This window comes from Biomphalaria glabrata, chromosome 1 (genome assembly GCF_947242115.1).
Source record: "Biomphalaria glabrata chromosome 1, xgBioGlab47.1, whole genome shotgun sequence".
NCBI classification, from domain to species: domain Eukaryota; kingdom Metazoa; phylum Mollusca; class Gastropoda; family Planorbidae; genus Biomphalaria; species Biomphalaria glabrata.
In genome coordinates, this window is record NC_074711.1 from 86448906 (window position 1) to 86475092 (window position 26187).

At 32.4% G+C, this 26187-nt stretch overlaps 1 protein-coding gene across 2 annotated transcripts; it reads left to right on the forward strand.

Moving 5' to 3' along the window:
- The first annotated feature begins 806 nt into the window (after positions 1 to 806).
- LOC106054286 (probable E3 ubiquitin-protein ligase HECTD2) lies at positions 807 to 26187 on the forward strand. 2 transcript variants are annotated; one of them, XM_056018323.1, is made up of 22 exons: positions 807 to 904; positions 2120 to 2399; positions 3500 to 3984; positions 4187 to 4289; positions 4742 to 4831; positions 8378 to 8439; positions 8880 to 8900; positions 9409 to 9454; positions 9636 to 9745; positions 11650 to 11798; positions 12213 to 12336; positions 12499 to 12595; positions 13207 to 13314; positions 13619 to 13751; positions 14659 to 14747; positions 14987 to 15148; positions 16020 to 16094; positions 16328 to 16418; positions 17056 to 17162; positions 18483 to 18598; positions 19242 to 19382; positions 21490 to 26187. In XM_056018323.1, exons 2-22 carry the CDS (start codon positions 2193 to 2195, stop codon positions 21608 to 21610), a joined length of 2637 nt encoding a protein of 878 aa, XP_055874298.1. In that variant the 5' UTR covers positions 807 to 904; positions 2120 to 2192; the 3' UTR covers positions 21611 to 26187. The 2 variants fall into 2 exon arrangements, with proteins under 2 accessions (XP_055874298.1, XP_055874299.1); XM_056018324.1 differs by lacking the exon at positions 8880 to 8900.

Genomic DNA, 26187 nt, shown 5'->3' on the forward strand with positions numbered 1-26187 from the left:
CTAACAGCCTTTTTTTTTTTTTACTCTTGACACAATCACAATATAAAATAACTGTACAGTGCCACAAGACAAATGTTTTTGACGGAATATACATATTACTAAGCAGTGCTTTATTGTTTGTGACGGTACGCACCGGTACAGCGTACCGGCACCTTTTTCAAAGTGGTAAAAAAGATTAGGCCTATTACTTTTTAGTATTTTAACGTTTATTATTCATTTATTAGTAGTTAAAAGTTAGGCAATTCATCACTGAGTACCGGCACCTATTTTTTTTTTTTTTACAAAAAAAGCACTGTTACTAAGTAAACACAATAAGCGGAGTTGCACGGGCGCGCTAAGTGTGAAAATGTACAAAAAAAATATATCAAAATGTTACACCAATATAAGCTGTATATTAAATCTATATCTAGTATGATCTACCTAGCTTCTTTATTTTTATTTTTTTTTTGGGGGGGGGGGGGGAGAGAGAGAAAGTAGGCTATTCTACATTAGATGTAAATAAAACATATAGGCCTATATATGATACATGATTCGAGCTTGTATTAGTTTATAGTGTTTAGTCTTTATTTTTACCCCGAGATCTTTATCTAAATTTTGATTCTATATATCTATAAATAGAATCTAGTTATAGGCCTATATATCAGTTCATCCAAATATATATAGGGTCTATAAAGACTTATAGACATAGAGACCCTAGATCTAGACTGTTTTCGAATTAAGAGGTCCAGAACTCTTGATTCTAGATTCTAAATGTTATGTACAAGTTGTCCACCAATCGATTGCTCGTTTGTGACGTCATTCACCAGTTACAAACATGGCAGATTTTTAGCGTCCCCTATCAACTGGTCATCGATTTGATTGCCTAGATGTTAGCGCACCTCTCGATGACTCCATAATCAAACAGGTGAACAGGCCTAAAGCATTAGCTTAAGCAACAATGAAGGACGTGGATATGTGTTATATTCAAATGCATGGGCTCTAGATCTAGTGAATTCCTAGTGACAGTAGCTAGTCAGCCTAGTGAGTGACTAGTGCTAAGTGAGTCAAGTGACCCTAGCCAGCTAGCCTAGAGTAGAGTGTAGACGGCCTAGTCTATCTATTCACTATTCACTATTCAGTCTTTGACCAATCTAGTGTCAGTGTGACTATTCACGAGATACTCAGATAAGAGATTTAATACATATACTATACAGTTTTACAGTCATTCAGTACAAGTCAGTGTGTACATTAAATTATTATTATACCAAATAGATTCTGCTATGACTCTATATATAATACTGTAAAATTATAGGTCACTAAATAGTAAATCTGTCAACAAACTAAAGTGATATTGTAGTTTCATAATATCTTTATGTTTGTGGTTCTAAAAATATCAAAACCTGCCTTTTTAGCTGCTTTGCTTACCAGCCGAGTCACAGTGGCAGCCTATATAATTTGCAATAAACTGTCTCAGACTACTGGTCATGACTATTAGCAGATACTTGTACACTTAATACTAAATAATACAGATGGGCTAAAAAAAAAAAGAATGACTTTTTATTTAAAGAGTTCTCATCATATTAATGTTATTTATAATATAATCAACTAAAGTAATTTTTTTGTCCAATTTCCTATGTAAAAGGAGTATTTCATTTATTTATATTTTTTTAAGGGGTGGGGTTAGTTTGTTTCTATTTCTAATGTTTTCTAAGGATATGTAGGAAAAGTTATGTGGATAATGTACATGCTCATTTGTTTGAATTAAAACAAAAAAGTAAAGTTCCTTATTCAGACCTTGGGATCTCTAGGGCAGATGATGTTAAGCTCATCTGTTTCTTTGGCCAACGGTCAACGAGCAGGGTGTCATGTGGCCAGCACAACAGCCAACTGCCTTTACTTTCCCCAACTTAAGTAAGGTGCCCATTAGAATTGGGTGGACTCCAGGACGCCTTAAAAACCCTGAAATTCAAAATCCCAGGCTTCACTGAGATTCGAACCCAGGGCCCCATGTTCGGAAGCCAAGCACTTAACCACTCAGCCACCACATCAACTAGTTTGAATTTACTCACACTTTATTTATCCTTGCATAATACTTAATTAGTTACTTTTTTTTAATTTTAGATTTGATTTAAATTGTCAGGATATTTAAGAAATGTTAACTGAGATCCTTGAGATTGGAACTAAAACTGGCGGCAGCAACACTCTCTAATCTTATGGCCTCTAGCAGCAGCAGCAGATCAGATGCTTTGGTTACATGTCCTACTTGTGACTACTCTGTTCTTCAAACGCCAGGAAAGAAGAGAACAATCTGTCCCAAATGTGGCAACTTCTATAGCAAAGAAGCAGCAGATATTGCCACAAACTACCACAGAAATAGACAATCTCAGCATGATCAAGTTACCCTAAGCCAAAGGAAAGCAGTAAGTGAATCATTGTGATCAGTATTATTGAATCAGAATCATTGTGATCAGCATCATTGAAATATAGAGCATATGTGTAGAAAAACATTTTTAGGTAGGCAAAATATATTTATTATATAGAAAAAGTTCAAAATAGTTTTTAAAAAAAAAAGAACAAAAAACACATTGGTCTGTAACTTTTCTTTTATAATGTAAAACTGTTAATTAGTGTTATTGTATATAGTGAACTTTATAGAATTAGTTTTGAAGCAATCTTTACTAATCAAAATAACTGATATTATATATTTTGTGTGGAATCATTTTGGAATTTAGTTCATAACAACTGCCATTTTTTAAATTTTAAATTTTTATGTCCGATGAGATGCACTCAGAATCTCCATCATCTGTTAATATAAACTATTCTGTAAGACTTTCCAGCCCTGAACATGTGTGAATCTATTTTGGCTAGGTAGTAACCTTATATAGAATACTCAGAAAACATGTCTCTTTCAAAGGTTTCATTAAACAAGAATGACAAAACAGTTCATTACACAATGCACACACACACACACACTTGACTCTAAGCCAGCTTGGCATACCAGCACAAACAATTCACAACATACAACATGAAACACAAGTGCACAACAGGTTTTAATCCACATACTTAGATCTGTCTGAATGTCTTCAATTCTGAAGAGGAGTCCAGTGTTTCACATGACTATGTAAATGCAGCTGAAACCTGCATATTTTGCCACACCTGACAAAACCATTGTCTACTATGCATTAAAAATAGGAATTTCTGTATATTTCAACAGAGCCTGCATCTATATGAGCTATTCCTTCTAATATGCTTATCTGGAACTATGACCATGTAGAAAACTAATTTGGCGTGGTGTTATAGTCTACTTCTCTGTATTCTTCTTTCAGTCTTCTGAAATATACCCCTACTAATTAAAACCACATCTGGAAGCTACTTGTCTTATATTCTCAAATGTCAAATATATATATATGATGGATGACTGTTGCTTATTTCTAAGTTAGTTTCATGTGTATTGATAACTTTTATAAATGAATTTGTTCTCAGCCTTACAACAGTTTTTTTTTTGTTTCTTTTTTTTAAGAATCCCTCACAAAGAAATGATGAAGGTGGAGGAAGGTTACATTCAATCACAAACTTCTTTCAAAACTTAGCTCCAGGAAGTAGGAGATCCAACAGAGGCTCTATAGAAGACAATGATGCCCTCAAAGAGTCTCTCCCTCCTATAGAAACAGGTCCTCTTTTAACACCAAACAGAAATTCCAGGGTTTCATATGCCAATAATGTTAATGGCGGCAGATCTGAAGGGGAAGAGTATTCTCCACGAATCAATGAGCCTTGTGGGCCCAACTGCATTCACCAAAAGAGGCATCATAGTGGTCACCAGTCTCCGGCTGATGGAGGTCACCTACTGGTCAGCAGGGATCTGCATTCATCAAGAATGCTTAGTCCAACATTAAACAGTAGAGTTTCCAGTAGCTCACATGCTTTAAATTGGTCCTTAGATTCCTCCGGAGATTCCAGCCATAAGAAGATAGACATTCGATCTAGAAGTGCTGAGTCATTAAAGTAAGTCTCCATAGACGATACACTCACTACCATTTTAGTGTATTAAATATAAAATGTATCCATCATTTACAAGTCTAAAAAATAAATGAGCCAAAGCATATGTTTCATAAAGAAATACTTAAAAAAACTGTTCTTTAAAATTTTATCATAATTTAAAAAAAATGTTTACTCTGATTTTTATTATTTATAAATTTACTTGCAGAGAAGACTTTTTAATTGCCAAAAAGTCTGGGAACTGGCGGTCATTGTTGGATTTTTATACAGCAGCTTTTGATTCTTTTGATGAACTCAATTCTTTCTTTAAGGTATTTTATCATTTACTTGATTACACTTTGTAAAGAACCTCCTAAAAAATAATGTATTAACATACGCTGTAATTTTATTAAAGTTTGTGTTTTTCCCATTTTTACAAAGCTTTTATCAATTCCTCCTTATTATTTTGGTTGATACCAACAAGGGAAATTAATCCTTCAGCATTCACAGATAGGGCTATATGGTTATGTCCCCTTCAATAATTGTACACATGATTTCTCCCACACCCATTCTCAGATCTAGTTGAAGCTTAAAACAATTATTTATTGTACCTAACAAAACATGAATCAATTTTTAAAAAATAACCAATTAGCCAATTAATTATTGGCAATTACTTATTTTGATATTGAAAAAGGGAAGTAACCTCTACATTATTGGGTGATATAGCTGTTGGTGTGGAGTTCTTTCTCTTTGATAAGTTTTGATAAGAATTTTTTTTTTTCAGAAAGATCCTAACAAAGAATATAAAACAGTTGATGACCCTGGCATCAAGACTGATTATTTAAATTTAGTCTATGATATACTAGTCAACACTGTAAGTAGGAATTATTTTTTTTTAGGCTTCACAATTTTGGTTTATGTGCTTCATTTTCTTTGAATACTTAGCATATTTGTAAAATATCTATCATACAATAATCATCACTGAATTGACTAAATATTTTTAGATTTTGAGAGATAACATTAAATTTTTAGCTTTGTGGCTATCTTTGGCTGAAAATGTTTAGCTCTGTGACCATCTGTAGCCAAACATGTTTGCTTTGTAACTGTCTGTGGCTGAAAATGTTTAGCTCTGTGACCATCTGTAGCCAAACATGTTTGCTTTGTGACTGTCTGTGGCTGAAAATGTTTAGCTCTGTGACCATCTGTAGCCAAACATGTTTGCTTTGTGACTGTCTGTGGCTGAAAATGTTTAGCTTTGTAAATGTCTGATGCTGAAAATGTTTAGCTTTGTGACTCTCTGTGGCTGATAATGTTTAGCTTAGTGACTGTCTGTGACTCCTGTCTATGTATGCTCCAGAACCATACATGTTATTATTAGGCCACTTCTACTTTACCCAACTAGCTCTGGAGTCATTGCCTTAATTATACTTTCTGTGTTGTTTTTTAATGTAACAAGCATGCTCCTTGATTTAGCTCTAGGTTGAGTGTTTGAAATGAATACAATAATACTGCACAAATTTCATGCTGCTTTTTTAAAATAAATTATTGTAATTGGTTCATTAAAAGTCTTTGAAAGAGCTTCTTTGAAATTAGTAATCCTGCCAATTAGAAAGCTTATAAATAATGCCGACAACTACTATACATGTCTACCGCTCAATCCAAGCCAGAGAAATGTCGTATCACAGGTCTGGCTAGATACATGAATGACAGGATCAATACAACACTTCCAGACCCCACCCTTCCTTTCAATGCTCACTATTGATTCATTGGTTTATTGACCAGAATGCATTCATTTCAATTATTTAGTTGAAATTTTAATCTGGATTGAGTAAAAAAAAATATGATAATGGTTTGGCTTTTTTTTTTTTTTTTTTGTTTAATTCTAATATTTTCTTCCTATTGACAATATATGAATTTTGTCATATATATATTTTCTTAAAGGCAGTTAAGTTTTATTTCTATCATGTTGCTATTTTTTTTTTTTTATATAGGTGAAAATAAATTTGAAAATGGGGTTATTTAAAGCATTATGTCATCTAGATAGTCTAACTGAAAATTTATTGTAAAAGTATTTACCTTTAGGACAAGTCTTTTATAGAACATTAAAATTTTATTTTGATTCCAGTAAATGAGTTCTACTTTTTATATTTCCCTTTTTTTCTTTCAATAGCCCTTTTAATTTCATTATGTTTTCCCCATTTAATTCAATGAATTTTTCAAATATAATTTTTTTTAACAATCTACAGAATTTTTTTAATTCTCTGAGCTTTATTTCAGCGAGGTAATTTTTTTCCTTGTTTACTGTGTGGTCTAGAAAGAATCAAGTGTACTGTATGTAGAGGAAAATGAAGACACAGTGGCTGAGTGGTTAACTGCTTGGCTTCCAAACCCAGGGGGTCCAGGTTCGAATCCTGGTGAAGACTGGGATTTTTTTAATTTCTGGATTTTTGGGCGCCTCTGATTCCACCCAGCTGTAATAGGTACCTGACATAAGTTAGAGGAAAGTAAAGGTTGTTGGTCATTGCCCTGGCCACATGATACCCTTATTAACTATGGGCCACAGAAACAGATGACCTTTACATCATCTGTCCTATAGATTGTAAAGTCTGAAAGGGGAACTTTAGTTGACATACTTATCATAATTGTCTTACCTACCTACCTATTCCATAGTCTTTTGAGTCCTTGGGGCACAGCACGTTTCTCATTCCATTACTCTCTTTCTTTTGCCATGGCTAGAATCTATTTCAATGACAGGCTTATCCATTCTTTGATGTTGTCTTCCACTGATTTCTCAGTCTGCTTATTCTTCTATGTCCTGGTACTATTAATTTTAAGTAATGGTTGCTTTTAAGTATTTCTCTCATTCTTAACTAATTTTAATTACTTTAGTAGACTTTTTACAGCTTATAGCCCTTGTCTGATATTAATAATAAGCAATTATTTCTAAGAAAACATTAAAAAACGAAATAGAGCAGTGAGATTCTTAACAAATGAATATTCACATTTGACTAGAGTAACACCTTTAGTAAAAATCATTAAATTTAGAGACTCTTCAGATAGAAGACTAAAAAGTAAAGTAGCAATTATACATAAACACTGAACCATGATCTTCAAATACAAAAGTGCATTTCTTATTCCATATGCTGGGACAATTTTGTAAAAATACACCTTCTTTCCTAGTACTTTTAGAGCATTGAATGGATTGATTGCCTGAATCAGCCAGGAAAACCAGTGACCTGGCAGAGTTTGAGTCATTGATTAACATGCGTGACTAGATTGACCTAGGGATACACATAGGATGTAATCTTCTATTTTGATGTAATGTCTGTATTTTATAAGATAAGAAAAGAATTTTACAGAAATGCTAACTATTCATCTTTCTTTGCTTGAGACTGTAGACAATGCTAAACTAACCAGGGAAGAAATAAATACTGATACTAGGTCTAGTCATCAAACACATTTTTCAGTGGACTCTTCACATTTCTCTCCCCTCTTTTTTTCAACTGGCATGTGAGATCAATTGGTTTAAACTCATTGTGTGTCATTATTTACATTCAGTTTCTGGGATGAAAGAATCAATACTTTCCCCCTGACAACAAAGGTCAGATCACATTTGGCTAGACAGGCAACAGTAATGATCATTTAGTAGACAGTGATTAGCTGCCCTTGTTTTTATCTGGATACAACTTTTTCAGTTCTATGCAATGATTGTTTTTTTCTGATAAAAAAAAATACTATCAGGTCCACATCTCTCTACTTTAACAAAAAAATATTAATAAATATGTATAATTAATTAAATTTATTGCAACAATAAATACAGTTGATTATGGTATAAAAATTCTGAAATTCATTAATCAGAAAATGAAGGCAAGAAATTTAGTATTAACATTTCTGTGCAGGAAACAAAGCAGTATCTTTACCAAGTTTTCTCTGGGTGATCAACTTTTTTAAAACCTTCTTTGTCCAAAAGATTGCATTTGAGATGTTTCAGTAATAGAGGCACCAGTACAAGGAATAATTTACAAGTATACAAATATACATGATGGGCTTTTTTTTTTTTTACTATATGAAGGCATCTTAAAAAAACAAATAATAAAAACTAAACAAATGTTAAATTGAATATACTTTTTGTTTCTTTTAAATATGCTTTTAGAAAAATTTAATTCTGATCATTTTGAAGTATTTTTTTGTTAATAAAGTGCTTGTAGAACTGGGATTTTGAATTTCTGAATTTTTAGGACGCCCCCGAGTCCACCCACTTCTAATAGGTACCTGGCGTAAGTTGAGGAAAGTAAAAATGGTTGATCTATATGCTAAATACATGACACGCTTGTTAACTGTCTCCCATAGCAATGAATGAACTACTTTGTTTGAGTTTATATGTTCTGAGATCAAAAACTCTTTTTTTTTTTTCCATCAGCCTCAAGGTCTCCAAAAGGAAGTTTTGAAAGCAATTATTAATTCATTATTAAAAGATAAAAGGTGCAGTAATTTATTGTTTGTAGATAAAAAAAAAAATTTAAAAATATTTTATATAATAAATTTAGTGAGCAATTCTAAATATTTGTATACTTTATGGTTAGTTTGGCCATGTTATAAAGCTCTAAGCTTCTGATTTGAGGGCCTCAAGTTCTTTCACTTATCACTTTCACTTTTAATTCAAGAACTAGAACATCTGAAAAGTCTTATGGGTACCTGGTAAAAGTTGAAAAGAGTAAAGATTGTTGATCATTTTGTCAGTTAGAAGACACCCATTTAATTGTTAAAACAGATAATCTTTACATAATCTTTACTACCATGGGCAGCTTAGTCCCCAAGGGAAACTGTATTTTACTTTCTGTGTATTCACGTTTACTTCTAAAGAATCATTAGCAAACTAAAAAGTCTTTGCTTTTCTGTTTCTCCTATTTGCATTCTCTTAGGAGTCATGATGGAAGGTTATGGTAAGATTCTTTTCTGTTTGAGTCTGTTTTGTTTTTTTTAAGTTTTGCTATCTTACACTTTCTCCTTTTGTTTTTTGTGGATGAAAGTTTAGATATTTATATGTAAACTTTGTTTATATATGTATAGATTAAGGCAAGTCATTGAAAGTATTTGATTTCTCCAGATTTTGCGATAATTTTGTTTTGATGTGTACAAAGGATCTTTCTTTTTTTTTTTTTACAAATATTTTAAGAGGAAATAGATTTCATTAAAGAGAGTGTTTAAATTATAGCCATAGGAAATTACTTAGTGTTGAAAAAAAGTGTCCAAAATGTATCTCAAAAATAGTTCCCCTTTCAGGCATTATATTTCCAATATTAAGAGCTATATCAAATGTCAGAAGCAGATTCTACAGAATATAAAGATTTTAAGATTCTGAGTTCAAATATGTACAATATCCCATTAATTTTAAAAAAATATAGAGGAGCTGTTTACTATAACTATCAGTTTTGTTTTATATTCTTGCAGGCTGTACTCCAAAGATGATCTACGGGCATTTTATATTCTTCTTCAGGTTGGTTTTTCTTTAAAAAAAAAAAAAAAAAATTTTTATAGAAAATAAAACCTTTTAAAGGATGTAACAACTTCTCATCAATATGAAATAAATTAAAAATTATGTGCCTTTTAACACTTTCTGTTCTAGTTATATATTTTAAGTAAGTCCATATATAAATGTCACTCACTGTATCCAACAGAATGCACAGTTTAGAAGTCAGTCAACCTATGTGATATTTGCTCATTTACTACGACAAGTTGCTGCCTTATCAGATCATGACCACCACTACCTGGTGCATTGGTTTAAAAGGTGAGCTAATGTACAACCATATATTGTGCTTAGAATGATGAAGATATTGTGAACAGAGCGGTGCAGAAGAGTGCTATATACATTTTGTGGCCTCTGTCTGTACCAATGGTTTATTTTAGTTTGGAAAGCGTATTAGTTTGTACATAAATATTGTGAATTGTGTTTAGTGACAGTAAAAAGTAGTGACGTAACCAGACAGACTAATCACACTAATGAGTTGCAGAATAGGAGTGCACAAGAAAGAGAGTAGGTTTAAGCTTGGATCAAGAAGCATGGTAAATGGACTGCTTGGAAAAAATATCGACGGGTTTAGAGACATGACAATCATCCCATTATTTAAATAAAAATAGTTGAAGTCTTCGTAAGTCTTATCAAGTATATTGTTGTTACCTTATTCTTTTGTTCCTTAAATGTGTCAAATTCGTATTTAGTATTAAGTTATAATTATCAAGTCATCGAAGTCAGTAATTTTGTGAGGTCAAGTCAAGAGCATTAAACAGATACGCACATTCAAGTCGGGACATCACTATGGTTCATCTCCTGGAGCGCTTTTTCATGTGACTTCTGATGAGCAGAACAAGATGAAAGACTGGGCATTAGCTATAGTCAGAATGATGTGGCACACACATACGTTTCCCCCTTTCCATACAGCCAATAGGTCCAAAAGAATAGCAAATACTCAGTACAGTTTAGGATTAATAGCCTCTCAGGTTCTGCCAGAGTGCAGCACTATGTGTTGCAAGCGCCTGAGGGGTCACTGTCACTATGTTATTTTGGATGGCCGTTTGGTGACATTGGGTTCACATATAATGTTATGTATTGTAGGTGTTATGTTGGTATTGTCAGGATGGATACTTGCATTTCCATACATCTCTCGTAAATGAGGAAATAACTCTCAACATAGCAGAAACAAATAATATGTTTAATATGTATATATATATAATAATAATAAAAGTAACAACACTTAGATGATAAGATACACACAATCCTAGAATATTTAGTAATGATCCTTCATAGAAATACTTGACAATGGTACTAACTTATTGACTGGTACAAGTAACTACTTTATAATAACTTTCTTAAGTGACTACATACAATGACTGCCCTCTACTGACTTCTCTGACTGCTATCAACTAACTGGTTAGCTCAAGGTTGAAAGTGTTCACCTTGTTAAATACACGAGTTGTGAATAACATTCATAACATCAAAATAGGGTATCAACAGTCACTTAACTCCTGATTTTTCCTCAAGGTTGTCTCCTGAAGCCTTTCCCATGTCTGGGTTTAGAAGCAAAGCAGTGGAAATTTAGATTCAAAGTTTTCCTTCTCCTTGTACATGTGGAATACTCAATAGCCTTGAGTTTATAGTGAAATTCATGCTTAAATTATTTTTAGTATTTGTAATCATGTTTGTATTCATATTCATACTGTAGTCTGTTGGTCCCCATCTGGGACTGTTTTATTATATGTTACCTCTCTATGTGTTCATATTGAAATAAAGCCTTAATTATAAAATAATATGTTAGTTTAGTATAGTTAAGCCCACCAGGACTTTCACCTTCACCCTCACCTATCCCATGATCTCTTGTACGGTGAGGGCACCACACAAGATCTGTTGATCGTCTTTCTCCTTTCCTCTCTGTCTTTTGCCTTTGATAGAATCTCTTTCAATGACAGGCTAGTCCATTCTTTAAGTTGTCTTCCCTTTGCTTTCTATGTTAAGACTTTTAATACTGTCTAGTATATACAAGGACTGAACAGCACTGCATCCATAGAATAGAATTTTAGAAACTATTTGTAAAAGATACATACTAGTTTATATACTTATTGATATTAAAGTTTTAGAAAGTCCTTTGATTTTTCTTTTTTTTTTAACTTTCTTGTTGTGATTTTGTTTTGATACAGATTAAAAAATGATAGGTTCCGTGCTATCATTGAGAGAATACACAATTTTATCTCCGTGAGATTATTCCCACCCAATTCTGGAGAACTACCTCCCCTAGCAAAATGCTCTTGGTGGATTCCTAGTGCAACAAAAGTCCTTGCATTATTTAGTAAGTGCAACACATGTTTTTAAATAAAAATATTCCGCCAATTACTGTACAATTTCGTTCAACATATTTATATAACATCATAGCTATGTCATATTTAGCTAAAAAAAAAAAGATTTTTTTCAAGTTTTTGAAAATAGAGAAAAAACTGAAAAACATTAGTGATTTGTTACAAAGATTCTTACGAATTGAATATTGGCCTGATAAACTATCTTATGGAGAGTTTTAATTTGAAATTTCTGAGGTGAAGATGAAACAATTATGACATTGGTTAAATTATATCATTGCATTGAATATTGAAGCAATCATTCAAAAGAACTTAATCACTCTCAAAGACAAAGAAAACCTACTTTTATCTTTTGTTTCATACTTTTTTAAAAGAGTTTTTACAAATATCATTTTATTTGCTCACTAAAGATGCAGCCAACAATTTGCTATTGCCACCTATTGTACAGTACTCTGAGTTCTACAATAGCACACTAGATCATCTTGACCTGATGGCTGAGTACTATGCCTGGCAGAATCCCAGTTCCCATGCAGGGTGAGAAACTAATCAGACAATGGGACAAAAGCCCATTCAATTCGAGATAGATAGTCAGTAAACAATACTTCATGATTTAGCCAGTTTCTCTGTCATACAAAGTGTTAATTATTCAAAAGATGGAAGAGTTTGTTCTTTATGTTAATGCTTCATCCATTACAGATTCTCCTTTTGTCAATATCCATTCATACTCAGCATTGCTGCCAAAAAATCAATATTGCAGAAAGATTCAGAGCAACAAATGATTATTATGGCTAGGGTGTGTATTTGTGTTTTTCAATTCTGTTATAACAATAAAGAAAACTTAGTGATATAAAAATGTCAAGTTTTCATTGTTGTTGTTTTTCTATTTCTTTCATTGTATCTGGCTTGTTTAATTATTTTTTTTTTATAATTTTTTTTTCGTATTAAAGAAAGGTTTTAGAAAAATGTTTATTAAAATCTTTTTTTTTTATAAGCTTAAATGTTAAGATGACTAATATTTTAATTAATTATTTCTTTAGTTGACATTGACTTAAGTTTCATCATAAGCTTTGGCAACTCTTTAGTCACTCACATCTAATTTAAGTCTGACTGTAAAGTGCATTCCAATTAGTTGATTTCAGGTCAAAGCAAACTTTTCAGATTTATTGATTTATCTGGTAACATGGCAAGTCATTGGTTGAAAAAATAGTTGTTTGCAAGGGACTAGGCCTGTATGGCAGATTCATTATCATACATTTCTATATCACCCAAGCATCTATTTCAAATCATTTATTTTTTTACTTTTTATGGGTCATTAGCTAAAAATGTAATTAATGAGTGGGTTTTTTTTTTAAGTTATAAAGGTTGTTTTTTTTTTTATATGTAAATGACATTATTCACAAACAGAAAAGTCTTGTTGCCAAAGTACAGCGTCGCCAATTACCTGATATTGGCATGTTGTTTCTAAATTTAACTGTCAGACGATCTCACCTTGTCTCAGACTCATTAACAGAGGTAAACAGATGTCATTTCATGTGTTTCCATATTGCATTTATCATTTAGTGGTGACATTCATTAACCAGAAAGAACGAAGGCTTATTATGTTTTCACCACATAAATTGAAGTTCCACACACACACATTCATTAATTAATTTACTAAAATTTTATTTTGAATTCATACTAGCCATTCATTGCTAATAATAATTTACTTTTTAAGACTTACTTAAAGTAAACCGATATGGATTCGTAAGAGCTGCTTTACTGTTGAAAGTGTGAACTTGAATGATAAACAATAAATTTTAAACATTTTTATTTATAGATTGCCAAGAAGCAACATGACCTAAAGAAAAAATTGAAGGTTTCATTTGCTGGTGAGCCTGGACTAGATATGGGTGGATTGACTAAAGAGTGGTTTCTTTTATTGGTCAGGCAAATATTTATGCCAAACTATGGTAAGTTATTCTAGTCTATTACAAGCATTAGTTAACATTGGCGATTAATTCACATGAAACTGCAAAATAACTGAACTGAAAAGAAATTATAATAATTATTTTTGGTTGTAGAAAAAATAGGTCTAAAGAACATTTGTTATACTTTTTGTTTGTTTGTTATTATTTTTAAATAGTTCTATTAGAGCATGGAATGGGTTGCCAGGAAAACCAGTGACTTGACAGAATTTAAGTCATTGGTTAACATGCATGACACGTAGGACGTAATTATCTTCTTTTTTGAAGTAACATCTGTATTATATAAGAGAAGATAAATAAAATCTTGATAATTATTATTAAGCTTTAACTGATTATTTTTCACTGCAACTAAAAAAGTTTTAATTCTCATGTCATAATCTAAATGTTGCAAACTTTTGACCCAGTTTTTTTTTTTTGTTTTCTAAAACCTTTTTTATTGCCTCATAAATTGAAAGAATATTGCTTATTATATATGGCTCTTTCTGTCTCAGAAGATAATGGATAGTTTTGGTATGGTCTTGAGAAGAGGCAGAATCTGGAGCGACTGATCAAGCCAATGCTGGTGCTGCAGATTTTGCCACAGTTTGTGCATGTATATGCATCTGTTTTAGGGCTAGCTGATAGGGCAGCTTTCTTTTTCTTTCTCTTAATGCTATGCTTATTAGCCAACTTCAAAACATCTGGTTGGAGACATGATCCCTCCAGGAGATGCAAATTATACGGCGCAGGCAGCGTAAGTGAAAGCTATTAATCTGTGTTCTTGACGCAGTCTGAGCAAAAAAAAAAAAGCTGCCTACTTCCTTTTATCTTATTTGCTCCACTTTGACATTTTGAGTATTGACGCCTAGCGGATACAGTTGATCAATCAATAAATTGTCATTGTTTGATCTAGGAATGTTTACATACGACAAGCAAGCTGGAGTCCATTGGTTCAGCCCCACCCCCTGCGACAACTATCAGGAATTTAATCTTGTTGGCGTTGTATCCTTTCATAACATTCATCTTGTTATTATATGACAATGTAATTAAATGTAAACACATTTCCGCCATGTCATTTCAGCTATGTGGTTACTGTTAATAGTGACCAAAAACAGAAAGATTAGTATCATTTTTATATGCACTAAATGAGCTCTCATAAGGAATGCATAAGACTAAACCAAGTGAAAGTATTGTTTTTAACTGTGTACATTATGCTGCTATGTTTCCATAACTCTGTCCAGCTAATGGGCCTTGCAGTGTACAACTCCATTAATCTTGATATCAGATTCCCAGGCGTCTGCTACAGGAAGCTACTCTCACCTGCAGTAGTTCCATTCAATAACCCACGAGCTACTGTTGGTGTGTGCAACGTAACATTACATGATCTTAAAGGAGTGAAACCTGTAAGTTACCTGTTCTGTATTAATAGTACATGGTTATAATAATTATTGTAATGATTATTACAATTATTATTAAAATTGCTTTTGTTTAGCTTGTCATGTTTCAATAGGATGCGGGGGGGGGGGGGGGGGGAGATGTTTCTGTGCTACTTTAGGGTGCTCAGCAAACATAACTCAGCTCAAGTCAGAACTCAGTTTTAAAATTCCTACACTGGGTTTCAGACTTGTGCTACCTTGTTAGGTAGCCAAAAGGCTTATGTTCAATAATAAAATACTTTACATATTTCATATGTTCCTTCAGCGTTGAAGATAATCTACTTCCTAGTCCAAACTTCCTACAGAACGACGGGGATGACAGCGGACATGAACGCTGGACCATCATGCATACTGTATGACCAGGCAACCATCATTATGCAACTCAACAACACATAAATACTTTTTTTGGTTTACTTGAGTTGTGAGATTTTCAAAGTGTGGCTTGAGCTAGTGTAGAGATGTACTTAGTTGACTGCTAGTAAATGCCCAATTGTGACAACATTAATTCAAAGCGAGATTGTAGCTTATATATAGATAAACAGAGCAGTTGACGCTAGGCTTTCATAGGGTTAGGGTTACATCTTTGTTATAGTGCCTGAGACTAGACTGTTCCCATTCTGAATGAAACATTCATATATGACGTAAGCCTGCTCATTTACTTTATTGTATATGTCTTGATCTGTAAGTCTTAATAAGAACCCAGAGCAATAATACACAAACAGAAACACTTAATCAATCTTCTGATCAACACAAACTCTACAGACTGTTTTTACTTGTATAAAAAAATTGTCCTAACTTTGACATTTTGGCAGAAAACACTTTTTGTTTCTCTTGACAGGAAGTAGCAAAAGGCTTGCAAGATTTACTGGATTATGATGGAGATGTAGAGAATGTTTTTTGCCTAACTTTTGAGGTAAATTTATTTTCATAATTTTTTTTTAGAAACAACAAACCTAATAGCATGGCAGAATATAATATGTCTGTCTTGTGTGACAGTGAATACAATCATATCATAATATATATTTTTAGGATGAATTATAATTACTTTGGCTCTTAGTCAGGGCAAAATGTGTTGTGACTTAAAAAGCTAAAACAAAATATGTCTGGCAAAAAAAAATATTTTTTTCCTGTTTTTTTTTTTTAAAGGTTGTACAGTCATCACCTCTTGGAGACACAAAAACTGTTTCCTTAAAGCCTAATGGAGCAAATATTCCAGTAACAAATGACAACAGGAAAGGTTAGCAGTTAAAATGTGTTGTCTTTTTTATTTTTTCAAACTATTGAGATTTTCATGTAAAAAATATGAATTGACTGGCACATTTAAAAACAAAAGTAACATAATAGTACAGGTAATGAAGAAAAGTATACAAGTAGGAGGGGGGCAGAATAGTAAGCCCACAATATTATTAGCAAATGTTAGGAAGTGGTGGTTAAATGAAAATGGTCCTAAATTTTGAGATATTATGTAACTTCCTGAGGTTATCTAAACATTGGCTTTTTATTGAATTAATATTGTTGATTGTGCTAAGTAACACCCTTAATGATAGCCACAACTACAGTGTACTTAAACCCAAGATCTGAAATGGAGCCACAAATGCAGTGTACTTTACACCTGGGTCTATAGGAAGCCATAAATCCAGTGTACTTTACACCTGGGTCTATAAGGGAATGGTTACTTAATAACTCTATCAATAAGGTTTAAAAATAAGCTTGAGAATTATTTTGTTCTATTAAAAAGAATAACATTGGAATAGTAGATAAGGTGAAGAGTTGGAAAAGGGCAGGTTAGACATAAGCAAAACACTTGATACTATGTGAGAACATCTGTAACTCCAAAAGTTGTAACAAATATTTGTCTTCTTATTCTTGTACAGAGTATGTCCAGCTGTATACTGAATGGCTGATCAATACATCCATTTATGCTCAGTTTCAAGCTTTTTACCATGGTTTTCATAGTGTATGTGCTTCAAATGCTCTCATTGTAAGTTGTGTATTTCCATGTTTTAACAGGTTGTCAAGAGCGGGGGTGTGTAAGATGTGAGATTGTGTGTGTGTTTGTTTATTTTATTAGTTGGTTTGTGAATTGTTTTTATCACGGGATTTTCAAGGGAGGACAATAAGGTTTCTAGCGGTCAGTCAAGCAGTTGGAGAGCTGACCCGGTCTGAGTAGGGTGCTTGTGGTTGTTTATCAGTTTTTATGCCTAGCGTAAGGAGATGTTATATTATTATTCTTGCTATGTGTGTGAACGGACTATTAGGGGGTAATATTATGTGTGGCATTGATGGCCTATGTTAATTGAATCTAGCATGAAAGTAGCGCTATATAAAAGCTATAATAATAATTATATGTGTAACTTGCTATTGGCTGTAAATAAATACAAATTTTATACTTCTTCATTGAGTGTATTGTATAATATTTATACATGTAAAGGTCTGCATGTGAGAATTATACCCCTACACGAGCTATACCTGTATTGAACTAACCCAAGTCCTTTACACATGTTTTGGATGTTTTTCATGTTTAGAAAGTTCCTTCAAAGTTGAAGATAATCTAATTCTTAGTCCAAACCTCCTACTGAATGACTGGGATGGCAGGGGCCACTGAACGACAGTCCAGCACGCATACCACATGATTGCCCAAAAGTGATAATTATGCATTAAATTTTTAATGTTTAAATAGTTAGATATGTAAATATTTCTATTTCATTCTATTTTATGCAATTAGCTGTAAAAAACTAGATTCATGTAAAAGAATCAGGTTTTGTCTATTAAGTGTTTTTCTGACCTTTCTTCAGAAATGAAGATTTTTACATCCTAACTTAAACTTCCTGCAGGGAACGGCAATAGGCAGGGTTCAAATCTGGGAACGTTGTGATGACAGTCCAGAGTGCATACCACAAAGCTAGTCAACCATCCAGGTGTCAAGTAATAGAACTGCTTACATTAATTACATTACATTTACATAAAGTTCTGCTTTCAGACCTTGTGGCCTATAAGGCAGATGATTTAAAGGTCATCTGTTTCTGTGGCCTACATTTAATGAGGGTGTCATGTAGCCAGCACAATGACCAACAGCCTTTACTTTTTCCCAACTAATGTCAGGTACCCATTAGAGCTGGGTGGACTCAGAGGCGCCCAAAGATCCCAAAATAAAAAAAAATCCTAGTCTTCACCAGGATTTCAACCCCAGACCCCCGGTTTGGAAGCCAAGCACTTTACCCCTCAGCCACCGCGCCTCCTACATAACATAAGGTTCACATTATATTTAAGCACAAATTTTTTTATTTCCTTCTAAATATAGATGCTCCGCCCAGAAGAAGTAGAAACTTTAGTTTGTGGCAGCCCAAATTTAGTCATGGAAGATCTGATGAAAGTGACAGTCTATGATGGATTTAGTCCCGATGAGCCCACAATAAAGTAAGTCTTCATTTTATACAAGTGAATCAAAATACTTTATAGTAAAGTAAGTTTTCATGTTATACAAGTGAATCAAAATACTTCATAGTAAAGTAAGTTTTCATGTTATACAAGTGAATCAAAATATTTTATAGTAAAGTAAGTTTTCATGTTATACAAGGGAATCAAAATACTTTATAATAAAGTAAGTTTTCATGTTATACAAGGGAATCAAAATACTTTATAGTAAAGTAAGTTTTCATGTTATACAAGTGAATCAAAATACTTTATAGTAAAGTAAGTTTTCATGTTATACAAGGGAATCAAAATACTTTATAGTAAAGTTAGTTTTCATGTTATACAAAAGTGAATCAAAATACTTTATAGTATCCGTAATAAAATGTTGAGAGCTTCTATTTTTGTTTAAATTAGTGATGGTATTTTTGGTTTTAATTAGTGATGGTATTTTTGTTTAAATTAGTGTTGGTATTTTTGGTTTTAATTAGTGATGGTATTTTTGTTTAAATTAGTGATGGTATTTTTGGTTTTAATTAGTGATGGTATTTTTTGTTTAAATTAGTGATGGTATTTTTTTGGTTTTAATTAGTGATGGTATTTTTATTTAAATTAGTGATGGTATTTTTGTTGTAATCTTGACATGCAGGTATTTCTGGGATGTGGTGCTTCATTTATCAATAGATATACAGAAAAGACTTTTGCTGTTTGCTACAGGAAGTGACCGCATACCTATTGGCGGGATGGGAGAAATGACTTTTAAACTATCCAGGATTGATGATACTAATTTGTAAGCAATTTTTTTAAACTATTTCAGTTTTAAAACACTTCCTGTTCTAAGTATCCGCTGATCAAATGAAAAAAAAAAGTTTGATCATAGAGCTGTCAATAGAATAAATAAATAATAAATTATTGTTACCATGCTTCCTTTTACTTTGGGCAGACTACAAGGTCAAGGTTAAGAAAAAGACTAATCATTTGCCAAAACCTATACTTTGTAATTAAAAGAAGCATTAACAAAAAAAAAAGAATTCTCACTAGTTTCACTTTTTAAAAATAATGATAAAGTTAAAATTGTTCAAAGCTACCCATCTGAAACATTGGACTGTATACTGATGTTATTGTTTGTTTGTTTTTTATTTCTGGGTACAAAATTTTTTGTGTGTATTGGTGGAGGGAGCTCAATTGGGAGAAAGAAATCTTTCTATCATTAAGGATGAACAGTGTGATACAAGATTCTTGTTTATTTTATTCTATTCAAACTATTTTGGATTTAAATCCTTTTTAGAAGCTTCTAACAATGTATAAATATTGTTATTTTATTAATAAATAAACAACATTTATAGTCAATGCAATTATTTAAAAAAATAATTTAAACAAAACCACCAGCACCTGTATATTCTTGCTAATTTGCTGACATATGAGCTAGGAGGTCACAATGTTACTTACTGAAGAAGCACCTGAAATGATAAAACAACTTAAAATGATAGAAATAGCAGATTTTGTTTGGGGCTTTTATGTATCCTCTCTGTTTTGAATAGTTTTATTTAATGATGTTATATTGGTTAGACATAACCTCAAAGGAGTTACATGCTCTGTGTACACACACATCTGATGCATCTTTAATTCTCAAGAAAATATATAACTGCTGTGAGATGAACGGCTACTATATTATTTCCTAATACTAGTACACAGTCTTTCAAAACTTAAAATAATATGGAAAGACAAAGGCTTAGCCCTCTGCACCAAAATCAGACTGATGCCCTCCCTGGTCATGGCCACATTCTTACATGCTTGTGAGTCTTGGACACTGACTGAAGAGCTAGAGAGGAGGATCCTAGAAATGGAATTGAGATGCTACAGAAGTATCGTGGGAATCACATTCAAAGACCGCATCACAAACCAAGAGATCAGAGACAGGTTTACTGCAGGTATTGGACCCCATGATGATCAGCTAACTAACGTTTAAAAACGCAAGCTAAAAATCTATGGCCATATTACAAGATCTTCGGGGCTTCCAAAGACCTTCCTTCAGGGAACAGTACCAGGAAAAAAGAAGAAGAAGCAGACAGAGAAAGGGATGGGAGGACAACATAAAAGAATGGACAGGCCTGCCATTGAAAGAGGTTCTAACTAAGGCAAAAGACAGAGAGGAATGGAGAAAGATGGTTAATGAATCTTGCATGGTGCCCCAACGGTCCAGCAGACTAAGGGATAGGAAGGAAGGAAGTACACAGGTTTTCTTTTGTGCCTAGTACATAACACCATAATTCTTCCCATCTGTTAGATCAAATGGTGTCACTCTCTGTAAAGATCCTCTATGAAAATTGTGTGGTGGAGTCCAGGGGGTTGGGCTATGGGGGTCCACTCAAGGGTTGGTGTTGTGGCTACACTTGTACTTGCTGGATAGTGTTGAATGTTGAATTAATATCGAATCTTGTCTTTAACATTCTTCTTCACTAGCCTCTAGTATTAAAAGTGTATGTTGTTGTTTTTTCTGAAAGCTCTAGCTATGTATTTCCAACAGTGTGGGATACTTTAGTTTTTAAATTTTATACAGAAAGAATTGTGTGTTTAGTAATTTGTGATTACTATATCAAAACATTTTTAGATCCAGAAGGGATTTATTTTGTTTGAAATGTCCATAGTCTGCATTTTGCTTAATGAAGATTAAGATTAGAACTTATTAAGTTCACAGTCTTAAATTTTTATAGGAAGATTTTCTTCCTGGAAAGGCTTTTCTTTATGGTAGCTGGATTTTTCTCATATATATAATGTGTTTCCTTATTTGTAGATAAATTAATCTTTGGAATCGAAGTCATTGCCATTAAGGTATTAGTTGGAAATAAATTTGTGTGATGTCTCTAAAACTAATTTGTATCCTAACATTTTGGCAGGTTACCCATGTCTCACACGTGTTTTAATCAGCTGGTTCTTCCACCTTACAAGAGCAAGAAGATTTTGAAGCAGAAACTTTTAACTGCAATTAATAACGCTGAGGGCTTTGGCTTGGAGTAGCCTGTTTATGGGAATGCTCTTTCATTAAAGTTCTTGTGGTCGCTACTATGCCATCAGTTTGTTGAACTTGATTTGTTGAAGCCATATATGTTACCACATTGAAAGAAATTATTGTGCTCCAAAATGGTCTTTTTTTCTAGGTTATAAATTGATGACATCCTAAGCTGAGGTGTGATATTATTTTTATTCTGCTGATAGCTTAAAGCGAAATGTTATTTTAATTTGGTTTTCAATTATTAAAACTGAAAACTTTTAAGTTAATCATTGTTACATCAAACAAATGCTGTTGCTGTTTAGTTGCTGTTTGTACTAGTGCAGTATATGATAAATGACTCAAAACCTTTTCACTTTGTCACAGCTGTTTTAAAATGTTTTTGTTGAGAGCCTGAATGGTTGTTGTGTATTTATTAAACTGTTATTATTGAATTTTCTTATTTATTATGTCATGTTTTTTTTTCTTAACTTGTAAAAAAAAAAACTGCCAATTAACCCATCTTGAGTTTCACCTATCCCTTAGTCTGTTGAACCGTTGGGGCACCAGGCAAGATTTGTCGACAGTCTTTCTCCATTCTTTTGAATTGGATAAAACCTCATTCAATGGCAAGCCTGTCGATACTTTTATGTTGTCTTCGCATCACTTTCTCTGTAAGCCTCTTCTTCTTTTTCCTGGTACTGTTCCCTGAAGGAAGGTCTTTGCGAGCCCCGAAGACATTATAATATGGCCATAGAGCTTTAGTTTGAATTTTTTAACAATAGTTAGCAGGTCATTGTGGGGGTCCAATTGCTGTTGTAGCCCTGTCTCTAATCTCTTCGTTTGTGATGCAGTCTTTTTGAGTATAGCAAATATCTCTCCTTCCTTTTTTAACATTGTACCAAAAGAATATAATTTTTCCAGCAGAAGAATATTTTTCATGAGTAGATTCCGCAATACCAGCATGTCTCTAACACTAGTCCATGACCACATTTATTATCAATTAGAGCAATGCATTATGTCTGGTATGTCGTCTATGTTTAGATGTTATGTAGTTGAACAAACTAGGTTGGCACTAGAGTTCTACATTTTGAATGTAACTATTGGCAGGACCATGTACATGTTGTGATAGATGAAAAAAAAGACTTGGCTTGGTATTTGTATTTCTTCTTGTCACTGCAAATGTTACTGCAAGTTCTCACCTTTATAAGACAAACATTTTGCTTGCTAAGTTAAATAGACAAACATTTTGCATTCTAATTAAATAGACAAACATTTTGCATTTGTTAAGTTAAATAGACAAACATTTTGCATTTGTTAAGTTAAATAGACAAACATTTTGCATGCTAAGTTAAATAGACAAACATTTTGCATTTGTCAAGTTAAATAGACAAACATTTTGCATTTGTTAAGTTAAATATACAAAAATTTTGCTTGCTAAGTTAAATAGACAAACATTTTGCATTTGTTAAGTTACATAGACAAACATTTTGCATTTGTTAAGTTAAATAGACAAACATTTTGCTAGCTAAGATAAATAGACAAACATTTTGCTTGCTAATTAAATAGACAAGCATTTTGCTTGCTAATTTAAATAGAAAAAGTAGTTTTTATGGTCCTAAGTACTTTAGTTTTATCTTTAAAGGTTTGTGTTATGAAGAGCTTTAACTTGCAGCATTGTATCAGTTTAACTATGTCAAATACAAATTGATTGGAAAAAATTTTAAATCTGTATTTTAAATTTCCTAAGAAAGTGTTCCTAATGTTACAGAAGCTGACTACAACCTTTGATCTAGATATTTGCATCATTTCTGTTTGTTTTGTTACTGCTGGGATTCCTTCATCTTGGGAACTTCCATTGTTTTATTAGAGTGGTCTTGTTGCCAAATATAAATATATATCTTCCTACAGATGTGAAGCAACCATATTGGATCATCTCATGGAATTGAGATGAAAGCCTGGGCATTAACTCTTTCTCTCCTAATTAATGATACTATCATTAATTTGACCTCATTAAATTAATTTCTGGTTTTATAAACTTTAATTTGTGTTACATAAAAAGAGCATGCCTTCTCCTATAATCCTATACCAAAAGTAACTTATTCTGATTACAAACAAAAATGTTATTGAAGTCTAATCGTAACAGGGTAGATTGCACACATGTGAAAAATTGACAATTCTGTCAGAACATGGAAAAATAACTATGGAGATAAAGAGTTAACTATGGTTGGGAAATATGTTGCTCTCACTGTAGTCCCCCCTCTCCATGCAGCTGATGTGTCCAAAGGAACGGCATGTTCCAATACAGCTTGAGATCAGTTCTATCACAAATAGACATTTATTTGATATTTCAGATTTTTCCTTCTGATTTCAAATGTATGACACTGTTTACATTAACTTTGAATTTTTAGAACTATGTTCTCAGTTGAATCACTTCAATCATAGCATCTTTATAAAACTATTAGTTTAAAAATGATAGACATAAAATAATGAAAAAGTGATTGAATGAATGTTTTGTGGCAACACCTAATTATTATGACCATATACTAACTACCTTCTGAAGGCCTGAACAAATCATACCCTACCGATGTGCAACTTTGGTTCAATACAAGAAATTGATGTATGGTTATAGATTATTCTGACCATTTTTAGCCTGTTGAATATTTGGCATAGCCCGGTGTAAATTTAATTTATAAACACAAAGCTTGTCTTTTACTTAAGAAAATTGATAATACTGGACTTTGATGTTTACTTTTATGTAAGTTAATTTGATTGTAATTGATTTATTTATTTTATTTGGTATATGCCACATTTTTAAAATAGATTCAAGCTCTGTGTATCTATAAAAACAAGAAAATTATTTTAAAAACTGTATTTTTTAAAATGGACAGTACCTCATTTATACAACTTTTAGAGCAATTTTTTTGCTCTTAATAATTAATGAACATTAGATTTTTTACAAAAATTGAACATTTTTACCCCCCCTCCCCAATCCCACCTAGCAGCGCAGTGGCTGAGTGGTAAAGCTCTTGGCTTTCAAACCAGAGATCTAGGGTTTGAATCTTGGTGAGGACTGGGATTTTTTATTTCAGGATCTTTAGGCGCCTCTGAGTCCACCCAGCTCTAATGCTTACCTGACATTGTTGGGTAAAAGTAAAGGTGGTTGGTCATTGTGCTGGCCACATGACACCCTCATTAACTGTGGGCCAGAGAAACAGATGACCTTTACATCATCTACCCCATTGATCACAAGGTCTGAAAGGGGAACTTAACTACTACCCTCCAACCCACGTCCCTCCCGAGGAAAAAAAATCCTTTTGTACACACAAGTAAATAATGTCTTCAAGTAGCAATTAAAAAGTTGTAAACACAGAAATATTTAATAATTATTCAACTTTGTAAGAAATGGTTTGGTAAACGTTGGGATCTCTTTCATATTTATAAGAATAATGTTGTAAAATACTGTAATAATTAAAATTGATATTTATCCTGACAATTGGAATTAATAATAACTGTATTTCTTAATGTAAATGTTTACAATTCAAAGTATTTTGTTTATAGAATGATCTTTTATATTTGTTTCTATTCATACATACATTATACATACACATGTATAATTCATTTATTTATTAATTGTTAATATTCATATATATGTATATGTATGTACTATTTCCGTCCACATATCATTTACACAATTTAATAATAGCATTAAGATAATTGCTACTTCATTTGGTCAATGTAAATACTTTAGACAGGAGGAAAAATGGGGGGGGGGGGGCTCTATAATATCAAAGATGTGTCTTTATCATATGATAAGCTCATTTAGTATTTAGTACCTACTGAAATTAATGACCATCTTCTCTAGTGCTATTAGAGCATGGAATGGGTTGCCTGAATCTATCAGGAAAACCAACTTGTCAGAGTTTAAGTCATTGGTTGACATGCATGACTAGATTGAACTAAATTCATTAAAATCACATACGTTGTTTTTTTCCATTTATAACTAATAAAAACAACAGATTTTTACTGAAATATTCAGGTATTAATAAGGAATAATAAGGAATTTTCTATTAGATATGAAATTATATTTATAGACAAATATAAAAATGTATATATTTCTAATTTTACAACAAAATATCTTATATATATTTTCTATAAAAGAAACAAAAATTGTGCTTTACTCAAATTTTGCAGTATTTTAAAAGCCTAAAGGTTTATAGTTTTTTGTTGTTGTTTTTTTTTTGTTTTTTAGTTTGTTTGTTTTTTTTTGTTTTTTTTACTAGAGAAAATATACAGCATTTTATTTTTATTGTATAGCTTACATTTTACATCTAAGATTAATGTGCAATAAACTAATACTTTAATTAAGGTATTTAAAAATTCTCAGATGATTATTTGCGTTTACTTGTTGACCTTTATGTTTATTGTTCCATTCGCAAACATAAAATATCTCTGAACTATCAGGGTCTATTTATTGTTTCAATTACTGCAAACTAATTCACATACTTTTGGTTGATGATGCTTTGCATTCAATATATGTTGACAAAAAAACATGTTCTTTTGACTCACTTTAGACTTGAAAGCAAATAAAGTGTATTAAACAAGG

Excerpts from the sequence above, each read along its gene's own strand:
- LOC106054286 (XM_056018323.1), top strand. The coding sequence starts at position 2,193 with ATGGCCTCTAGCAGCAGCAGCAGATCAGATGCTTTGGTTACATGTCCT. Across the intron at positions 3,985-4,186 it reads AGAAGTGCTGAGTCATTAAA|AGAAGACTTTTTAATTGCCA; the intron begins GTAAGTCTCCAT and ends ATTTACTTGCAG. Across the intron at positions 12,596-13,206 it reads AAATGATTATTATGGCTAGG|AAAAGTCTTGTTGCCAAAGT; the intron begins GTGTGTATTTGT and ends ATTCACAAACAG.